The sequence below is a fragment of the Lepidochelys kempii genome, chromosome 5 (assembly GCF_965140285.1).
Source record: "Lepidochelys kempii isolate rLepKem1 chromosome 5, rLepKem1.hap1, whole genome shotgun sequence".
In the NCBI taxonomy this organism is placed as follows: Eukaryota; Metazoa; Chordata; order Testudines; family Cheloniidae; genus Lepidochelys; species Lepidochelys kempii.
The window spans coordinates 130513750-130530986 of NC_136384.1; the positions used below are offsets into that span (position 1 = coordinate 130513750).

Here is a 17237-nt window from a genome sequence, read left to right on the forward strand (position 1 = left end):
TTACACTGTAATTTCCTTGCTTTTAGTGGTTTTGTTCCATGTATGTAATATCGGTCACAACTTTAACTGCTTCACAGTGACATTTTTTGTACATTATAAAAATTAAAGTCCGGGTTGCTTCAGCCAACTCCCTTGGGAAAACTCCAGCCACTAACCAGAGGCCCTTCTTTCTTGCTAGGCCTTTTCCAAGTACATTCACAGACTCACAGAGAGCTGAACTCTTCTCTTTGAGAGCTTCCTTCTCCCCAGCCACCTCAAGTCCTCTGAAAACCAATCCTTCTATAGCAGCAGCTGCAATTGAACCCAGCTGGTCTGCTTTTTGCCTCTCTTTGGGTCCCTGTTAATCCTTTCTCTACCACCATAATCCACAGTTTGTTTGTTCTCCTTCACTGTCCCTGTAAGTTAGTGCTTAGCCAAACTGTGCATATTGGGGTTGATTTTGAAGCCATAAAGACTATTTAGAAATTCAACTCCCATTGAAGGTCAATGGAAGTTGGCCACCTGATTTCTTTAGACTCCTTTGAAAATTCCAGCCATTTAGTTCTTTTACTATTTCTTTGTATGTCAGCACTTCCATTCCCTTAATTATTGTGTTGCTTTTCTCTGTACTCCATTCAATTTTTCTGTAGCTTTCTATTACTTAGGTGCCTAGAATGGAACACAGTATTCCAGGTTTGGTACCACTATAGTCATGTACCGAGGGAGTGTTATTTATGACATGATACTTCTGCAAATACAGCTCAAAATTATATTAGCATTTCTTGCTGCCATATCCCATTGCAATCTCATATCCAGCTGTCTGCTATCATCCCTCAATCTCTTTCAGCATTATTGCTTTTCAGGTTTTTCTTTCCGAAGTAATATCTGTATTTCTTATTATTTTTCTCCATATGCAATTTCTTGAGTCTTGCTTTATCTCCTGGCTCCCCTGTAGTCCCTACTCTCCAAGCTCTCCATGTTTCTTGTTACTATCTGTTTATGTCCACTGGGGTTTGAAACACTTCCCAAATTATCCCCTGTAATTTAAATATAATGCTGTTTACTCCCTCTTCCAGATCATAAATGAACATTAGATAGTATATGTAGTTCCAATACTCCAATCGTTGGAAAGATAGATCTTATAGCAAATTGTTTAATATTTGTGTATGAATTTTAACTAAACTCTTTCATAGGAGTGTAGTGAATGTACTCATTATTTTGGTTTTCAGATGTTTCTATTCAGGAGAGCTTTCGACTCTATTTAAGTTCCATGCCCAGTGAAACCTTTCCTGTCACTGTCCTTCAGAACTCTGTCAAGGTAATATATCTGGAAATAACCCTAAGCAAAATGAACAATTCAAGGACGAAATAAATTATTTACGGCGTATCTCAAATCAAATGTCTAATCTGTATTTTCTAATGAATCAAAATCCAAAAAGCATATTCTACAAGTTGGAATGTTTGTATCTTTTGCTTTTATATTTAGGACGGCCAGACACATCATTTTCTTTAAAAACACTAAATGGGATCAGCTGACAATCAGCAATCCCGCCAGTACAAACTCAAGGTATCCAAAGTTCTGACGAGCCAAAAGGAATCCAAAATCCATAGTCTTTTCTCCATTGTGGTACCGTAAATATAACATATTCAGTAACCACCATCACCAAAACCATGCCATCAGAGGGAGCGTGATATTTCAAGAGAATGCAGAATGAATCAGGAAAGGACTCACCTCTGCCCTGCAGAGCTCTTTATAGACCATGTTGATCCTGCATGCACCAATCCTGTTGCCAAGTGGCTGCAATTTTATCAGCTCTTTTAACTAAGTCCTGTGTCCTCACCCCAATTTTGTGGCTCAAGTGGTCTCCCAATCTGTCCATTAACCCACCTGTATATTACTCAGCTTCGTTTACATCCAGGGAAGTCATGCTCCATGCCTTAGACATCCAGAGGGCCTGAAGTTATTATCTATATAAGACCATATCTATCTCCAAGTCCTTCAAACTTTTTGTGGCATATGGGGATTAGGCCTGGGTTCAGTCCATTGCAGTTTACAGGCTGTCCAAATGGATCAGAGTATGTATACATGATTTTGTGACCTGACAGGTGTTCAGACACCTGGGAATATCAGAGCACACTCAACTAGGTCCAGAACAGCTTCTAAAGCATCTTTTTGCACAGTCTTCACCGTCAAAATATACAAGGCTTCTCCTTGGAGTTCTAAATGTACTTTTCACAGCATTACTCCCTCAACTTGATCTCTAGAACAAATTTGGTGATCTCTTTTATCTCCTCTGACCACCTGCTGGACAATTACTGCTGCTGGCTAATGTACCAAGAGAGGGGAGCTCTCTATTCTTCTTCAAGTGCTTCCTCATGTCCATTCCATGTTAGGCGTGTGTGCTCACCACATGCACTGGTGCTGGAAGCTTTTCCCTTAGTGGTATCTGTAGGGGACCGGCTCTGGCACCCTCTGGAGTGGCGCACATATGCTATGGTATAAGGTGCGCCGCTGCCTCCTCCCCCAAAGTTCCTTCTCATTGCCAGTGATGGTGCTGGAACATTCCTTTGCTTCGGCAAACTTTTCTTTCTCTAGAACTGTTCGTTGCAAACTTTCTTTTGTAAATAGTTCCCTTAGTGTGTTTAATTTAGTTTATAATTGTCTCAGATGGGACTTAGGCTCGGGATGGGGCATGCCCCGGGCTTTAAGAACTGCAACTGCTGTAGGAAGCCTAAGCCAGTCAGTGACCCCCCCGACCAGTTGTTTAAGGTGTTTGGGGAATCTCACTTCAGCGACAGGTGTCGGATCTGCAGGGGGTTTAAGCCTCGCGCTAAGAAAGAGCGGGACATCCAACTTAAAGTGTTCCTTACGGAGTCGGCGCTGGAGCAGGTAAGATCGGACTCCATAGCTTTGGTGCAGAGCGACCTGCTGGTGCTGTCGTCAGACAGGTGAAATTCCACTTCCACATCTTGTCCCTCCTGATGCCGCCCACACCGGTGACGGCAGCTCCCAAATCAAGGGGTCAGCCTGCCTTTGGACCATTCCTTCGGTATCTGTCAGTGCAGCTCTGCTCACCACCTCAGGGAGCGTCCCGCCAGTGCTCATCCACACAGATCCACCACACCGTGGACATAGGGCTGCCTACCAGTCAGAGCCCTCGGCGCCAGTCTCTGGATTCTGGTCCTTGCTTTGCGGGCTCGAAGCGTCGGTCACCGGTAGTATGGCGTAGACCTACTGAGACACACTCAACCCCACGACCCCAGTACTGGGAGGGTCGTAGCCACTCCCCTTCTGTTAGAAGCCACTCCAGCTAAAGCCTCCATCAGGACTCTCAGTACCGGTCACTGGCCGACCGACATAGGTTGCCGTACCAGCATCGATGCTCAACATCGCAGCATCAGTCACGCTCTTGCTCCCGCTCCATGGATCGGCACCTGTCAGGAAGCGTTCGGCAAAGATCACTGGGGTACCATTTCAGATACGCCAGACATCGGTCACCGGGATCTCAGTGCAGTGAGTCGTCGCCCGCGTACAGATCCCACTCGGAGCATGGCAGTGGACACTGCTGGGACCGAGACACCTGGTCACCCTCAGTACAGTCCCAGTATCCAGAGCAGGGCCCTTCATCCTAGGGCTTGGAGTCGGATCAAGAGCACCTGCAGGTGGGTCAAGGTCCTCCATTGATGGCACTGGTCCTTCGCGCAGCACCGACAGGACTATCATGGCCTCAAGGTCAATGGCCCATGCCAAGGCACCCTTGGAATCCGTGAGTATCAGTCAGTGTTGGGAGTCTCTGAAAAGCCCTCTGCCATGGTCTTCTGCCTGTGTGAAATGGAGGCCACGCTGCTTGGGACCCCCCATGTACAACAGATGGGGGAAGAAGGTCCTGCTGAGTAGGTCACGGAGGTGGTGGCACCTGCTGCAGCCACATCGTCTTCCTCAAACCCTGATGAGGCCAACATGGGGCCCCCACCTGCGGTCTCCCGGGACAATGCCAAAGCTCATCAGGAGCTTTTGAGGAGAGTAGCCTCGAACTTGGGGCTAGAAACTGAGGAGCTGGAGGAGCTCTCTGACACCCTCTTCCACGTCCTCAGCTCAGCAGCTCCCTTTAGAGTCACACTGCCAGTTTATGAGGGGCTGGCCAAAATTACCAAAGCCCTCTGGCAGACCCCCTCATTGGTACCCCCAATTTCCAAGCGGGTGGAGCACAAGTATTATGTGCCTGCAAGAGGATATGAGTACTTTGTATACCCACTCTGTCCCGAACTCGTTAGTAATGCCTGCAGTCAATGAGCAGAAAAGTCAGAGACAACCAGGGCTACTCCCAAAAATAAAGAGGTGAAGAAGCTGGACTCTTTTGGGAGTAAGGTTTATTTGTCATCAAGCCTACAGCTGAGGGTGGTGAACCATCCGGCCCTATTGGGCTGTTATGATTTTAATGTTTGGCAGTCGATGGCCAAACTTGTTGACTCCCTCCCAGAGGACCCCAGGAAAGAGTTCCAGGCCATCCTGGAAGAGGGGCAGGGAGTGGTGAGGGCGGCACTGCAGGCAGCTTCAGACGTGACTGATTCTGCAGCGTGGACCATGGCCTCAGCCATAGTAATGAGGAGAGTGGCTTGGCTGCAGTCCTCAGGCTTGTCAGTTGAGGTCCAACAGTCCATCCAAGACCTCCCATTCGATGGCCAGGCCCTGTTTGCAGAGAAAACAGACAAAAAGCTGCACGAGCTAAAGGACTCACGCACCACACTCAAGACCCTGGGCCTGTACACCCCAGGGCAGCAAAGAAACCAACTTAAGCTGCAGCCTCCCCATCAGTAGCGCAGCCAGCCTAGACAGGAACCCTTCCATAGGAAGGGCAAGGTTTACAAGTGCTGTCAGGGCCAGCAGCCATCTGCCTCAACGCAGGCTGGCTCTTCCCGCTTCCAGCAGGGATCAAAGTAGACATTTTGAGGGTGTGCCCGAGGGCGACATTCCAGCCACTGTCCTGGATCCTGCCCCCCTCCATTTCTCCAGCCGCCTTTCTTTTTTCCTCCCAGACTGGGCGTCTATAACTTCAGACCGTTGGGTCCTCAATTCTGTGGCGCAGGGCTATACTCTCCAATTTGTTTCAAACCCCACATCCCACACTCTCTCCACATTCCTCTTCAGGGACCCCTCTCATAAGAGTCTACTGCATCAGGAAGTACAAGTCCTGCTGCAGGCAGGGGTTGTGGAAGAAGTCCTCCTACACCTCAAGGGCAAGGGGTTCTACTCCCATTGCTTTCTGATCCCATCCTGGACCTGCGACTCCTCAACAAGTTTCTCAAGAGGGTGAAGTTCCGCATGGTCTCACTGGTCTCCATTATCACCTCCCTGGATCCAGGAGACTGATACGCTGCCCTTGACTTGAAGAATGTGTACTTTCATATAGTGATCTCTCAAGGACACAGTTGCTTCCTCCGCTTCACGGTGGGATCCGCATACAATCAGTTCGCAGTGCTCCCCTTCGGCCTGGCAACAGCACCAAGGGTGTTCACAAAGTGCATGCTGGTGGTGGTGGCTCACATCAGACGTCAAGGTATCCTGATCTACCCATACCTCGATGACTGGCTGGTCAAGGGTCACTCCAGGTCCAGGACACCATCGCAATGCTGCTGACAATGTGCAGGAGGTTAGGCCTGTGGATAAACAAGGAAAAATCAATGTTTGTCCCTGTACAAAGGATAGAGTTTATCAGGGTGGTCCTTGACTCCACCAGAGCAAAGGCATTTCTGCTGCATGACAGGTTCCAGATGATGGGGGACCTCATCACTGGAGTCTCTGCATTTCCTTTCACAACAGCCAGGGTCTGTCTGTGGCTGCTGGGCCACATGGCAGCGTGCACAAACATTGTCCACTATGCGAGGCTCCGGATGCGACCCCTCCAGCAGTGGTTGGCTACGGTCTATGCCCCATCCACGGATCACCTAGACAAGGTCGTCACCATCCCACCAAAGGTACTCACCATGTTGCAGTGGTGGACTGACCGTGGAACGATCCTCAACGGGGTCCCTTTCGACAGCCCACTACCTTTGGTGTCGCTGATATCGGATGCCTCACCCCTTGGCTGGGGAGTGCACCTCGGCGTGACGTGGATGCAAAGTATGTGGTCCGCAGAGGAGATGACGTTGCATATAGATGTCAAAGTACTCAGGGTGGTTCACCTAGCCTTCGCGGTTTTCCTCCTGCAGTTATCCAGCTGAGTGGTTCGAGTGCTTATGGAAAACACAGCCTTGATGTTTTACATCAACAGGCAAGGGGGAGCGCGCTCATCGGCACTCTGTCAAGAAGCACCCTGCCTAAGGGATTTCTGCATCCAGCATGCTATCCACCCAGAGACCTGTCACCTTCCCGGTGTCAAGAACACTCTGGCAGATTGCCTCAGCAGGTCCTTCTTTTCTGACCTCGAGTGGTCGCACCACTCAGAAGCGGTCCAGAAGCTCTTCCAGAGGTGGGGAACTCCCCAAGTAGACCTGTTCGCTACCAGGCAGAAGAGGAAATGTCATCAGTTTTGCTCCCTGTAAGGCCTCGGCAAGGCTCTCTGACACCTTTCCCCTGTCCTGGTCGGGAGATCTGATGTATGCATTCCCACCCATCCCACTCGTCAGCAGACTCCTGTCAAAAATCAAGAGTAATAAGGCTTGAATCATTACGATTGTCCTGGCATGGCTGCGCCATCATTGCTTCGGCATGCTGTTGGATCTGGCAGTAGCCCTGCCATGGCCATTGCCCGACCTCCCAGACCTTCTCTCGCAAGACCACGGTCGCCTCCTGCACCCCAACCTCACCTCCCTCTACCTCACGGCATGAATGCTGCATGGTTGAACGCGGAGGAGCAAGCCTGCTCCAGGGAGGTGAAGCAGGTCCTTTTGGGAAGTAGAAAACCCTTCACTAGAGCGACTTACCTGGCAAAGTGGACGAGATTCTCCAACTGGGCATTTGAGTGTAGCTTCTTCCCTGCAGTCAATCTTGGAATACCTGCTCCTCTCAAAGAATTAGGGCCTGGCCCTCTCTTCTATCAAGGTTCATCTACTGCCATCTTGGCTTTTCCTCCACCGATCCGGTGTTCTCACACAAGATGTCCATCAGGTTCCTGAAAGACCTCAAAAGGCTCTTCCTGCCCGTTAGGGATCCTGTCCCACAATGGGACCTCAATCTGGTTCTCTCCATACTCACGGGTATGCCCTTTGAACTCTTCGGCTCTTGTTCCCTTTCCCACCTATTGTGGAAGGTCGCCTTCCTTGTGGCAGTGACATCGACTAGGTGAGTGTCAAAGATTAAAGCCCTGACCTTGGAACCGCCATATACGGTCTTCTACAAATATAAAGGACAGTTGGTACCACATCCAGCCTTCCTGCCGAAGGTGGTGTTTTCCTTCCATATCAACCAGGACATCTTCCTCCCAGTGTTCTGTCCTAAGCTGCACAAGACCAATGAGCAGAGGCAGCTGAACGCCTTGGACATGCAACCTGCCTTGGTGTTTTACCTGGAGCATACCAAGCCCTTTCACAGGTCGACACAGCTCTTCATTGCAACAGTGAACAGGATGAAGGGTCTTCCAGAGTCTTCTCAGAGGATCTCCAACTGGATCACTTCCTAGATCACGGATCTGTTATGAGCTGGCGCAGGTCCAACCACCGCCTCTGGTGAAAGCCCACCTAACGAGAGTGCAGGTGTCCTCGGCAGCCTTCCTGACACACGCCCTCATCCAGGACATTTGCAGAGTCGCCACGTGGTCTTTGGTTCACATGTTTACAGCACACTAGGTCATCACACAACAGGCCAGAGACCACGCTGAGTTCAGCAGAGCTGTGTTACAAGCTACACGTCCATGAACTCCTGCCCGCCTCCGTTGGTATTGCTTGGGGGTCACCAAATATGGAATGGACATGAACAAGCACTGGAAGAAGAAAAGACAGTTACCTTTTTCTATAACTGGTGTTCTTCAAGATGTGTTGCTCATGTCCATTCCATGACCCACTCTCCTTCCCCACTGTTGGAGTTCCAGCAAGAAGGAACTAGGGGTGGGGGGGACTGACGGCACCCCTTATACCGTGGCATACACACGCTGCTCCAGAGATAACTGTCTTTTCTATTCTTAAAGAAGGAAAAATGGCTACTTCCCATGGTTCTTCAGGATGACTGCCTACACAACCTCCCTACTTCTGCCAAGTCTTGAGTTAAAGATTCCTGAATTAATGGCAGAACTGAAAGGAGTTACGGGGAACCCTTCAGATGGTAGGAAGGGTGAGTGTACCCATCAGACACCGTTTTCTTCAAGGCTACAAGCTTCTATGCCAGGGCACAGACAGTGTGCTCCCTATGGGTTGTCATCTTAGAGAACTGCTGTTGAAACCAACAGTTTTATACATCCCTTGTGTATACCAGGTTGTTGTTCTCTCCCTCTGTTTTCTTGTTTATTTTTTAGCTTGGTATAACTTTACTAGTTAACTCAGTTAAGCATTATGGGATATATTATATGTGAACGATACTATAGAAAATGTAGTTGTAACATATTGTGCTCATTAGAATGTGGGAGGCACATGCCCTTCCCTTTAATAAAACTCCAGGAATGTTCTCCCTTCCCCAGTGGAACATACGTTGTGAAAAAACAGAAAAATCAGAAAGGTCCACCACTCACACCTTCTTTGTTGAAGCCAACACATGGATTCTATCATAGTCTGGTCCATTCGATTCTGTTCTATATAGGTTCTTATACTATACTCATCACCATAGGATCTGAGCACTTTCCAGTAGTTCCGTAAGTAACCTTCACTCTAATCCAGACACTCAAGGCTGGCAAGCTCTAGCTCCTTACAAATGTAGCCTGGGACAGCACCAAATGGAATACCCTGCTGAATGAAAGAGCTTACCCTGGCATGAACTCTGCTGTCCCTCCTGATCTTTGTAACCCTAATCCATTTAAATCAAGATACTGACTACTGCTGGCTGGACAGTCTTTCTGCCCAGTAGGACAGCCTTCTGCTAAACCAAGATCCGGAAGCTGGAAGCTGTTGTCTAAATAAAGCAGATAAATTGCAATAGTGTGTACTTGAATCACCCTTTTTGCTATTTTTATTTATTTATTCTAATTTGTGCCTGCACATTTGTGCACATTTTTTCCAATTTCTTTCTGCTCCAATTTTCCTTATTTTCATAACATAGCTTTTCATTTCCATATATTTTCTAGGGGAAATAATCAATGTGTTCATTTGGTTAAAACCTAAAGCTTAATGTAGATGAGTCTCCTCAATGTAGAAAATACAATTTACATGCAGATAGCCATTCAAGTGATCACTTGACAGCTCTGCAGTAAAAAAATGGAGAGCAGACTTATGTATATAACAAGAACTGGTTATTTTTCCCAATTCAGGTAACCAATGAGCCTCCAAAAGGACTTCGTGCAAACATCAGGCGGGCATTCACAGAGATGACGACTACGTTTTTTGAAGACAATATCCTTGGCATAAATTGGAGGAAAATGATTTTTGGCATTTGCTTCTTCCATGCTATCATTCAGGTATACCTGATGGTGTTAGTTCAGATAGCAGAGGTACTAAGATGCCATTACAAAATTAGTTCAATAAATCTGTTATATTCAGAATACGTCTGATGGAATCATAACTGAAATAGCAGTATTTTGTGCAAACCTTATTTAGCCATTAATTTCCAGAAACTAGAACTGTAAGTTATATTACAAATTAGGGCTGTCAATTAATTGCAGTTAACTCACGCAATTAAATCAAAAAAATTAATCACAATTAAAAAATTAATCATGATTAATCGCACTTAATAGAATACCAATTGAAATTTAGTAAATATTTTGGATGCTTTTCTACATTTTCAATATTAATTTCAATTACAACAAAGAATACAAAGTGCACAGTGCTCACTTTATATTATTATTTTTTATTACAAATATATGCACTGTAGAAATGATAAAAGAAATAGTATTTTTCAGTTCACCTCATACAAGTAGTGAAGTGCAATCTCTTTATCATGAAAGTGTAACTTACAAAGGCAGATTTTTTTGGTTACATAACTGCACTCAAAAACAAAACAATGTAAAACTTTAGAGCCTACAAGTCCACTCAGTCCTACTTCTTATTCTGCCAATTGCTAAGACAAACAAGTTTTTTATATTAACGGGAGATACTGCTTCCTGCTTCTTATTTACAATGTCACCTGAAAGTGAGAACAGGCATTTGTATGGCACTTTTGTAGCTGGCGTTGCAAGGTATTTACCTGCCAGATCTGTTGAACATTCATATGCCCCTTCATTCTTTGGCCACCATTCCAGAGGACATGCTTCCATGCTGATGATGCTCATTAAAAATATAATACATCAATTAAATTTGTGACTGTACTCCTTGCGGGAAGAATTGTATGTCTCCTGCTCTGTTTTACCCGCATTCTGCATATATTTCAAGTTATAGCAGTCTCGGGTGATGACCCAGCACATGTTCATTTTAAGAACACTTTCACAGCAGATTTGACACAACGCAAAGAAGGTACCGATGTGAGATTTCTAAAAGTAGCTACAAGCACTCGACCCAAGGTTTAAGAATCTCAAGAGCCATCCAAAATCTGAGAGGGACGAGGCATGGAGCATGCTTTTAGAAGTCTTAAAAGAGCAACACCTGCTTCATGATTTTTCCAGGGACTGAGGTGAGGCTGACTGGCCTGTAGTTTCCAGGATCCTCCCTCTTCCCTTTTTTAAAGATGGGCACTACATTAGCCTTTTTCCAGTCGTCCAGGACCTCCCCCGATTGCCATGAGTTTTCAAAGATAATGGCCAATGGCTCTGCAATCACATCCGCCAACTCCTTTAGCACTCTCGGATGCAGCTCATCTGGCCCCATGGACTTGTGCTTGTCCAGCTTTTCTAAATAGTCCTGAACCACTTCTTTCTCCACAGAGGGCTGGTCACCTCCTCCCCATGCTGTGCTGCCCAGTGCAGTAGTCTGGGAGCTGACCTTGTTCATGAAGACAGAGGCAAAAAAAGCATTGAGTACATTAGCTTTTTCCACATCCTCTGTCACGAGGTTGCCTCCTCATTCAGTAAGGGGCCCACACTTTCCTTGACTTTCTTCTTGCTGCTAACATACCTGAAGAAACCCTTCTTGTTACTCTTAACATTTCTTGCTAGCTGCAACTCCAGGTGTGATTTGGCCTTCCTGATTTCACTCCTGCATGCCCAAGCAATATTTTTATACTCTTCCTTGGTCCAATCTTCCACTTTTTGTATGCTTCTTTTTTGTGTTTAAGATCAGCAAGGATCTCACTGTTAAGCCAAGCTGGTTGCCTGCTATATTTACTATTCTTTCTACACATCGGGATGGTTTGTCCCTGTAATCTCAATAAGGATTCTTTAAAATACAGCCAGCTCTCCTGGACTCCTTTGCCCCTCATGTTGTTCTCCCAGGGGATCCTGCCCATCAGTTTCCCGAGCGAGTGAAAGTCTGCTTTTCTGAAGTACAGGGTCTGTTTTCTGCTGCTCTCCTTTCTTCCCTGTGTCAGGATCCTGAACTCGACCCTCTCATGGTCTCTGCCTCCCGGGTTCCCATCCACTTTTGCTTCCCCTACTAATTCTTCCCGGTTTGTGAACAGCAGGTCAAGAAGAGCTCCGCCCCTAGTTGGTTCCTCCAGCACTTGCACCAGGAAATTGTCCCCTACACTTTCCAAAAATTCCTGGATTGTCTGTGCACCACTGTATTGCTCTCCCAGCAGAAATCATGGTGATTGAAGTCTCCCATGAGAACCAGGGCCTGCGATCTAGTAACTTCCGTGAGTTGCCGGAAGAAAGCCTCGTCCACTTCATCCCCCTGGTCCGGTGGTCTACAGCAGACTCCCACAACAACATCACCCTTGTTGCTCACGCTTCTAAACTTAATCCAGAGACACTCAGGTTTTTCTGCAGTTTCATGCCTGAGCTCTGAGCAGTCATACTGCTCCCTTACATACAGTGCAACTCCCCGACCTTTTCTGCCCTGCCTGTCCTTCCTGAACAGTTTATATCCATCCATGACAGTACTCCAGTCATGTGAGTTATCCCACCAAGTCTCTGTTATTCCAATCACATCATAATTCCTTGACTGTGCCAGGACTTCCAGTTCTCCCTGCTTGTTTCCCAGGCTTCTTGCATTTGTGTATAGGCGCTTGAGATAACTTGCTGTTTGTCCTGCTTTCTTAGTATGAGGCAGGAGCCCTTCCCTTTCATGCTCTCCTTCTCATGCTTCCTCCCCGTATCCCACTTCCCCACTTACCTTAGGGCTTTGGTCTCCTTCCCCCAGTGAACCTAGTTTAAAGCCCTCCTCACTAGATTAGCCAGCGTGCTTGTAAAGATGCTCTTCCCTCTCTTTGTTAGGTGGAGCCCGTCTTTGCCAGAACTCCTCCTTCTTGGAACACCGTCCCATGGTCAAAGAATCCAAAGCCTTCTCTCCGTCGCCACCTGCATAGCCATTCGTTGACTTCCACGATTCGACGGTCTCTACCCAGGCCATTTCCTTCCACGGGGAGGATGGACAAGAAACCACTTGTGCCTCAAACTCCTTTAGCCTTCTTCCCAGAGCCACGTAGTCCGCAGTGATCCGCTCAAGGTCATTCTTGGCAGTATCATTGGTGCCCACATGGAGAAGCAGGAAGGGGTAGCGATCCGAGGGCTTGATGAGTCTCGGCTGTCTCTCCGTCACATCGTGAATCCTAGTTCCTGGCAAGCAGCAGACTTCTCGGTTTTACCAGTCGGGGTGGCAGATAGATGACTCAGTCCCCCTTAGGAAGGAGTCCCTGACCACCACTACCCGTCTCCTTCTCTTGGGAGCGGTGGTCGTGAAACCCCCATCTCTAGGACAGTGCATCTCATGTCTTCCAATTGGTGAGGTCTCCTTCTGTTCCCTTCCCTCAGATGTATCATCTAGTCCACTCTCCGCATTAGTACCTGTGGAGAGAACATGAAAACGGTTCCTTACCTGTATCTGCATTGCTGGTACATGGACACTCCCCTTTCTTCTTCTGGAGGTCACATGCTGCCAAATTTCTTCACCGTCCTCCTGTCCCTGCTGCACAGCCTGCTCTGAATCTTCAGAACATTGTGTCCGTAGAAGCATATCCTGACATCTGTAGAGGAAATCTTCAGTTTCTCTTATGCAACGCAGGGTCAATAATTGTTCCTCCAGAGCTTGAACATTCTCTTCCAGTATGGAGACCAGCTTGCACTTTGTACAGACAAAGTCGCTTCTGTTCTGTGGAAGAAAGACAAACATGGCACATCCAGTGCAGGTCACAACAGCTGAACACCCCCCATCCATATTACCTTCCTTCTATGAGCTTCCTCGGGAGTTGTAGTGACTACTCAGAGAAGCCGGCAAGATGTAAGCCTCAGTGGGCTCTCCCCAGGCGAACTCCCTCTGTTAGCCTCTCTGCTGTTCGACATTCAGCTGGTTCGCAGCTGACCGGCTTTTTATGACAGTCAGGCCCACTCAAGGCTCACCTGGAACAAAGCACTCCCAATTCACACTTTTCAAATAACCAATCAAGCACACGGTCAAACTGTCCCCACAACAGACACTCAGATACTCACCAACACAGCCTCCTTAATACAGCCCTTAGTGTACCTCCTCTCAGACAGCTCCCAGGCAAACTCCCTCTGTTAGCCTCTGTGCTGTTAGCCGCTCAGCTGGTTCGCAATGTTATCCTTGCTTAGCGTACTAGGTTGCTGCTGTCAGATTATTCATGAATGTTGCATTCATCTCACTTCAAGAAAAAATCACGGAATTATTTATTTTGAAAAATAATGCAATATTTGGAATTACATGAACTGGGCAGATAGAGAGCTGTAAGATTAGACATGTAAGACTAGAAGATAGGTTGTCTCAAAATTCAACCTTTCCCATCTCTAATAGGGAGATTTATCTCCTAAGTGACCAAAAGCTAATACTTTACTTTTAATTGTACAGTAAGGGTTGGGGAATGGATAGAACGAAAGTTCAGCTGACCCATTGCTGGGGGGGAGTTGCAATGTGCTCATGGCATAAGACAACTTGAAATTACTACCCTCTCCTGTCCCAAGAGCCAGGAGGAAAATATGACTTGGGGGGAGTGTCCCTGAGGACTAGTGCCTTCAGGTGCTACTCATGGGTAAGGCTGCCATTTAGTAGTGGAGAATCATAGAATCATAGAATATCAGGGTTGGAAGGGACCTCAGGAGGTCATCTAGTCCAACCCCCTGCTCAAAGCAGGACCGATCCCCAATTAAATCAGAATCTGTGACTTCCAAAGACCTCTGTGACTTCAGCCAGCGCCGGCTGGGAGCTGAAGGGTCCCCAGCTGCCGCAGGAGGTAGGGAGGACCCCCGCAGCTCAGAGCTGTCAGCAGAAGGGGGCCCTGGAATTCTGAGACCCCATGGGTGGTGGGGGCCCCTGAAGCTCCCAGCCCACTGGCTCCCCATTTTGTCAGGGATATTTTTAATAAAAATCATCGGTAGGTCACGGGTTTCTGTGACTTTTTCATTGTTGCCCGTGACCTGTCTGTAACTTTTACTAAAAATATCCTTGACAAAATCTTAGCCTTAGTCATGGGGCAAAAAAGCTTACACATTGCCCCTTGCTAAGGTCTGTGCTAATCTATCACTTTATCATTTCTGTTACAAAATTTGAAATTGCTATCAGAAGACAACGCCACATTAAGATATGATTGCTATCTATAAATATATCAGAGGGTTAAATAACGGAGAGGGAGAGGAATTATTTAAGCTCAGTACCAATGTGGACAGAAGAACAAGTGGATATAAACTGGTCATTGGGAAGTTTAGACTTGAAATTAGACGAAGGTTTCTAACCATCAGAGGAGTGAAGTTTTGGAATAGCCTTCCAAGGCAAGCAGTGGGGGCAAAAGACCTATCTGGCTTTAAGATTAGACTCGATAAGTTTATGGAGGAGATGGTATGATGGGATAACATGATTTTGGCAATTAATTGATCTTTAAATATTCATGGTAAATAGGCCCAATGGCCTGTGATGGGATGCTAGATGGGGTGGGATCTGAGTTACTACAGAAAATTCTTTCCTGGGTATCTGGCTGGTGAATCTTGCCCATATGCTCAGGGTTTAGCTGATCGCCATATTTGGGGTCAGGAAGGAATTTTCCTCCAGGGCAGATTGGAAGAGCCCTGGAGGTTTTTCGCCTTCCTCTGTAGCATGGGGCACGGGTCACTTGCTGGAGGATTCTCTGCTCCATGAAGACACACCATGACAGCCCAAGACACCTGGAAGACTTTAAATCATGATTTGAGGACTTCAGTAGCTCAGACATAGGTGAGAGGTTTTTCGCAGAAGTGGGTGGGTGAGATTCTGTGGTCTGCGTTGTGCAGGAGGTCAGACTAGATGATCATAATGGTCCCTTCTGACCTTAATATCTATGAATCTATGAATTAACAGTACAATTGCTCTGAGCATCCTGAACAAACTAATTTTACTCAGTTTTGCTTTTAATTTAATATTCAAGGAGAGGAAAAAGTTTGGACCTCTTGGGTGGAACATCTGCTATGAATTTAATGACAGCGATAGAGAATGTGCCTTACTGAACCTAAATCTTTACTGCCAAGAAGGAAAGATACCCTGGGATGCCCTAACTTACATAACAGGTACAGTGCTCAGATATTTTATTTTAACAGCTCCAGTATTAGCAGTTATCTACTTCTAGCATTCCTCAATAAACACAAGGCATTACTAAGCTATATAGCTACGTGCAACAACTTAGCAGGTCTAAGTTGATTATTTGTATAGGGCCATATTATGCTTTTACTTATAACCGTGGAATCCTACTGAAGTCAATACAATTATATGGGTTCTGTAATCAATCTTCACCTTTTATGGCATTTTAAAGTTGGAATCAGGGTAAGGCACTAGCTAAGTGCATGTCTACACTGGAATGGGCAGTGTAATTTCTGTCTTGGGTGGTCATAGCCACGCTAGCTCTGATTGAGTTAGTGCACTAAAAATAGAAGTGTAGACACAACAGTGTGAGCATCGGGATGGGCTAGCTGTCCTGCGTATGGTCTAGTCTAAAACCCTAGGTACCCTCGCCAATCCCTCTGCTTGTGCTGCTACATCCACACTTCTATTTTTAGCATACCAGCTCGATCAGAGCTAGCATGGGTATGTCTCCCTGAGGTGGAAATTACACCTCCAGCTCCAGGTTAGACATACCCATTCAAATGCTATCTAATAGACTGGCATCAAGGGCATAGGCCAAACAGCAAAGACCTGTGTGGTTTTGAAAAGTCCTAAGCTATGTCCATCCTGCAAAGTTTCTGTTTGGAATGATCTCCTGACTGGAGAAAATTAGCAGCCTTCTAACTTGATGACCCGAGCATATAAATCTCAGCATTCAGAGCTATTGTGGACACGTAGGAGCATCAAGTTATGACCCCTCCAATGGAAACCTGATATCAAAGTGGCAATATCCAAACAGCTGCTTAATTACCCATAGCGACAAGATAATCATCATGCAGATTATATCTAGTTTACTCCTTGAGCAAGAAGAAAAGAAAATTGTCAGCTCTCACTTTACAGAGTCAAATATAAGTGATTTAAAAATTCTTCAGCAACTGTGGAGAGACTGATAAAGCTAATCTAACCATTAGTAATCACCATTGTATAGGATAGCAAACCAAAGCCTTTGTTCAAAAGCAGTTCTTTATACTTTAAAAAATCTTTTCAGGAACACACAGAGGCCTGATTCATCACAGTGTAACTCCAGCTTCTGAGTGTAACTACATTGATTTCAGTGCAGTAACAACAGTGTAAAACTGGAGTAAAATAGTAATGGGTAGGCACTTCCTTCTGAAAGTAAAACAGCTTGGAACTCCGAGCTCATTGCATTCTCTACTGGTACCATGCAGTCAGCACTGACCCAAGAATAGAGATTATTATAATTTCTGGGTTTTGACAGCAAGAATTTAAGGTAATTTTTCTTCACAATTTCAGTAATGTTCCTCTTTGCTTTGCTGCTTAGCTCTGCTAAGTAGATTTTAGTTTGCATAATTAGTTAGACAGGAAACAAAAATGGTAGTTTTATGATAAAAATAATTAAAGTGATTTATGAAGGAATAAAAACCGTCTTCCAAAGAGTACAGTAAAAAAAATAGAAACATATTCACAGTGGTTTAGGCAAAACATATCTGATCCCTTATTCTAAGATGTCCTTCTAGATTACCCCTGAAATGTGAAAATGCTTTTCA

At 46.1% G+C, this 17237-nt stretch overlaps 1 protein-coding gene across 7 annotated transcripts in view; it reads left to right on the forward strand.

The window, feature by feature from the left end:
- DNAH6 (dynein axonemal heavy chain 6) overlaps positions 1-17237 on the forward strand; it is a 192300-nt gene that overhangs the window by 150038 nt on the left and 25025 nt on the right. For 6 of the 7 annotated variants that reach the window (XM_073345870.2, XM_073345872.2, XM_073345871.2 and 3 more), the window contains 3 exons: positions 1209-1297; positions 9372-9518; positions 15500-15638. In XM_073345870.2, the coding sequence (XP_073201971.1) occupies positions 1209-1297; positions 9372-9518; positions 15500-15638 (375 nt within the window). Of the gene's footprint in view, positions 1-1208; positions 1298-9371; positions 9519-15499; positions 15639-17237 lie in introns of those variants that run through there. The other variant, XM_073345877.2, reaches the window with a different exon arrangement.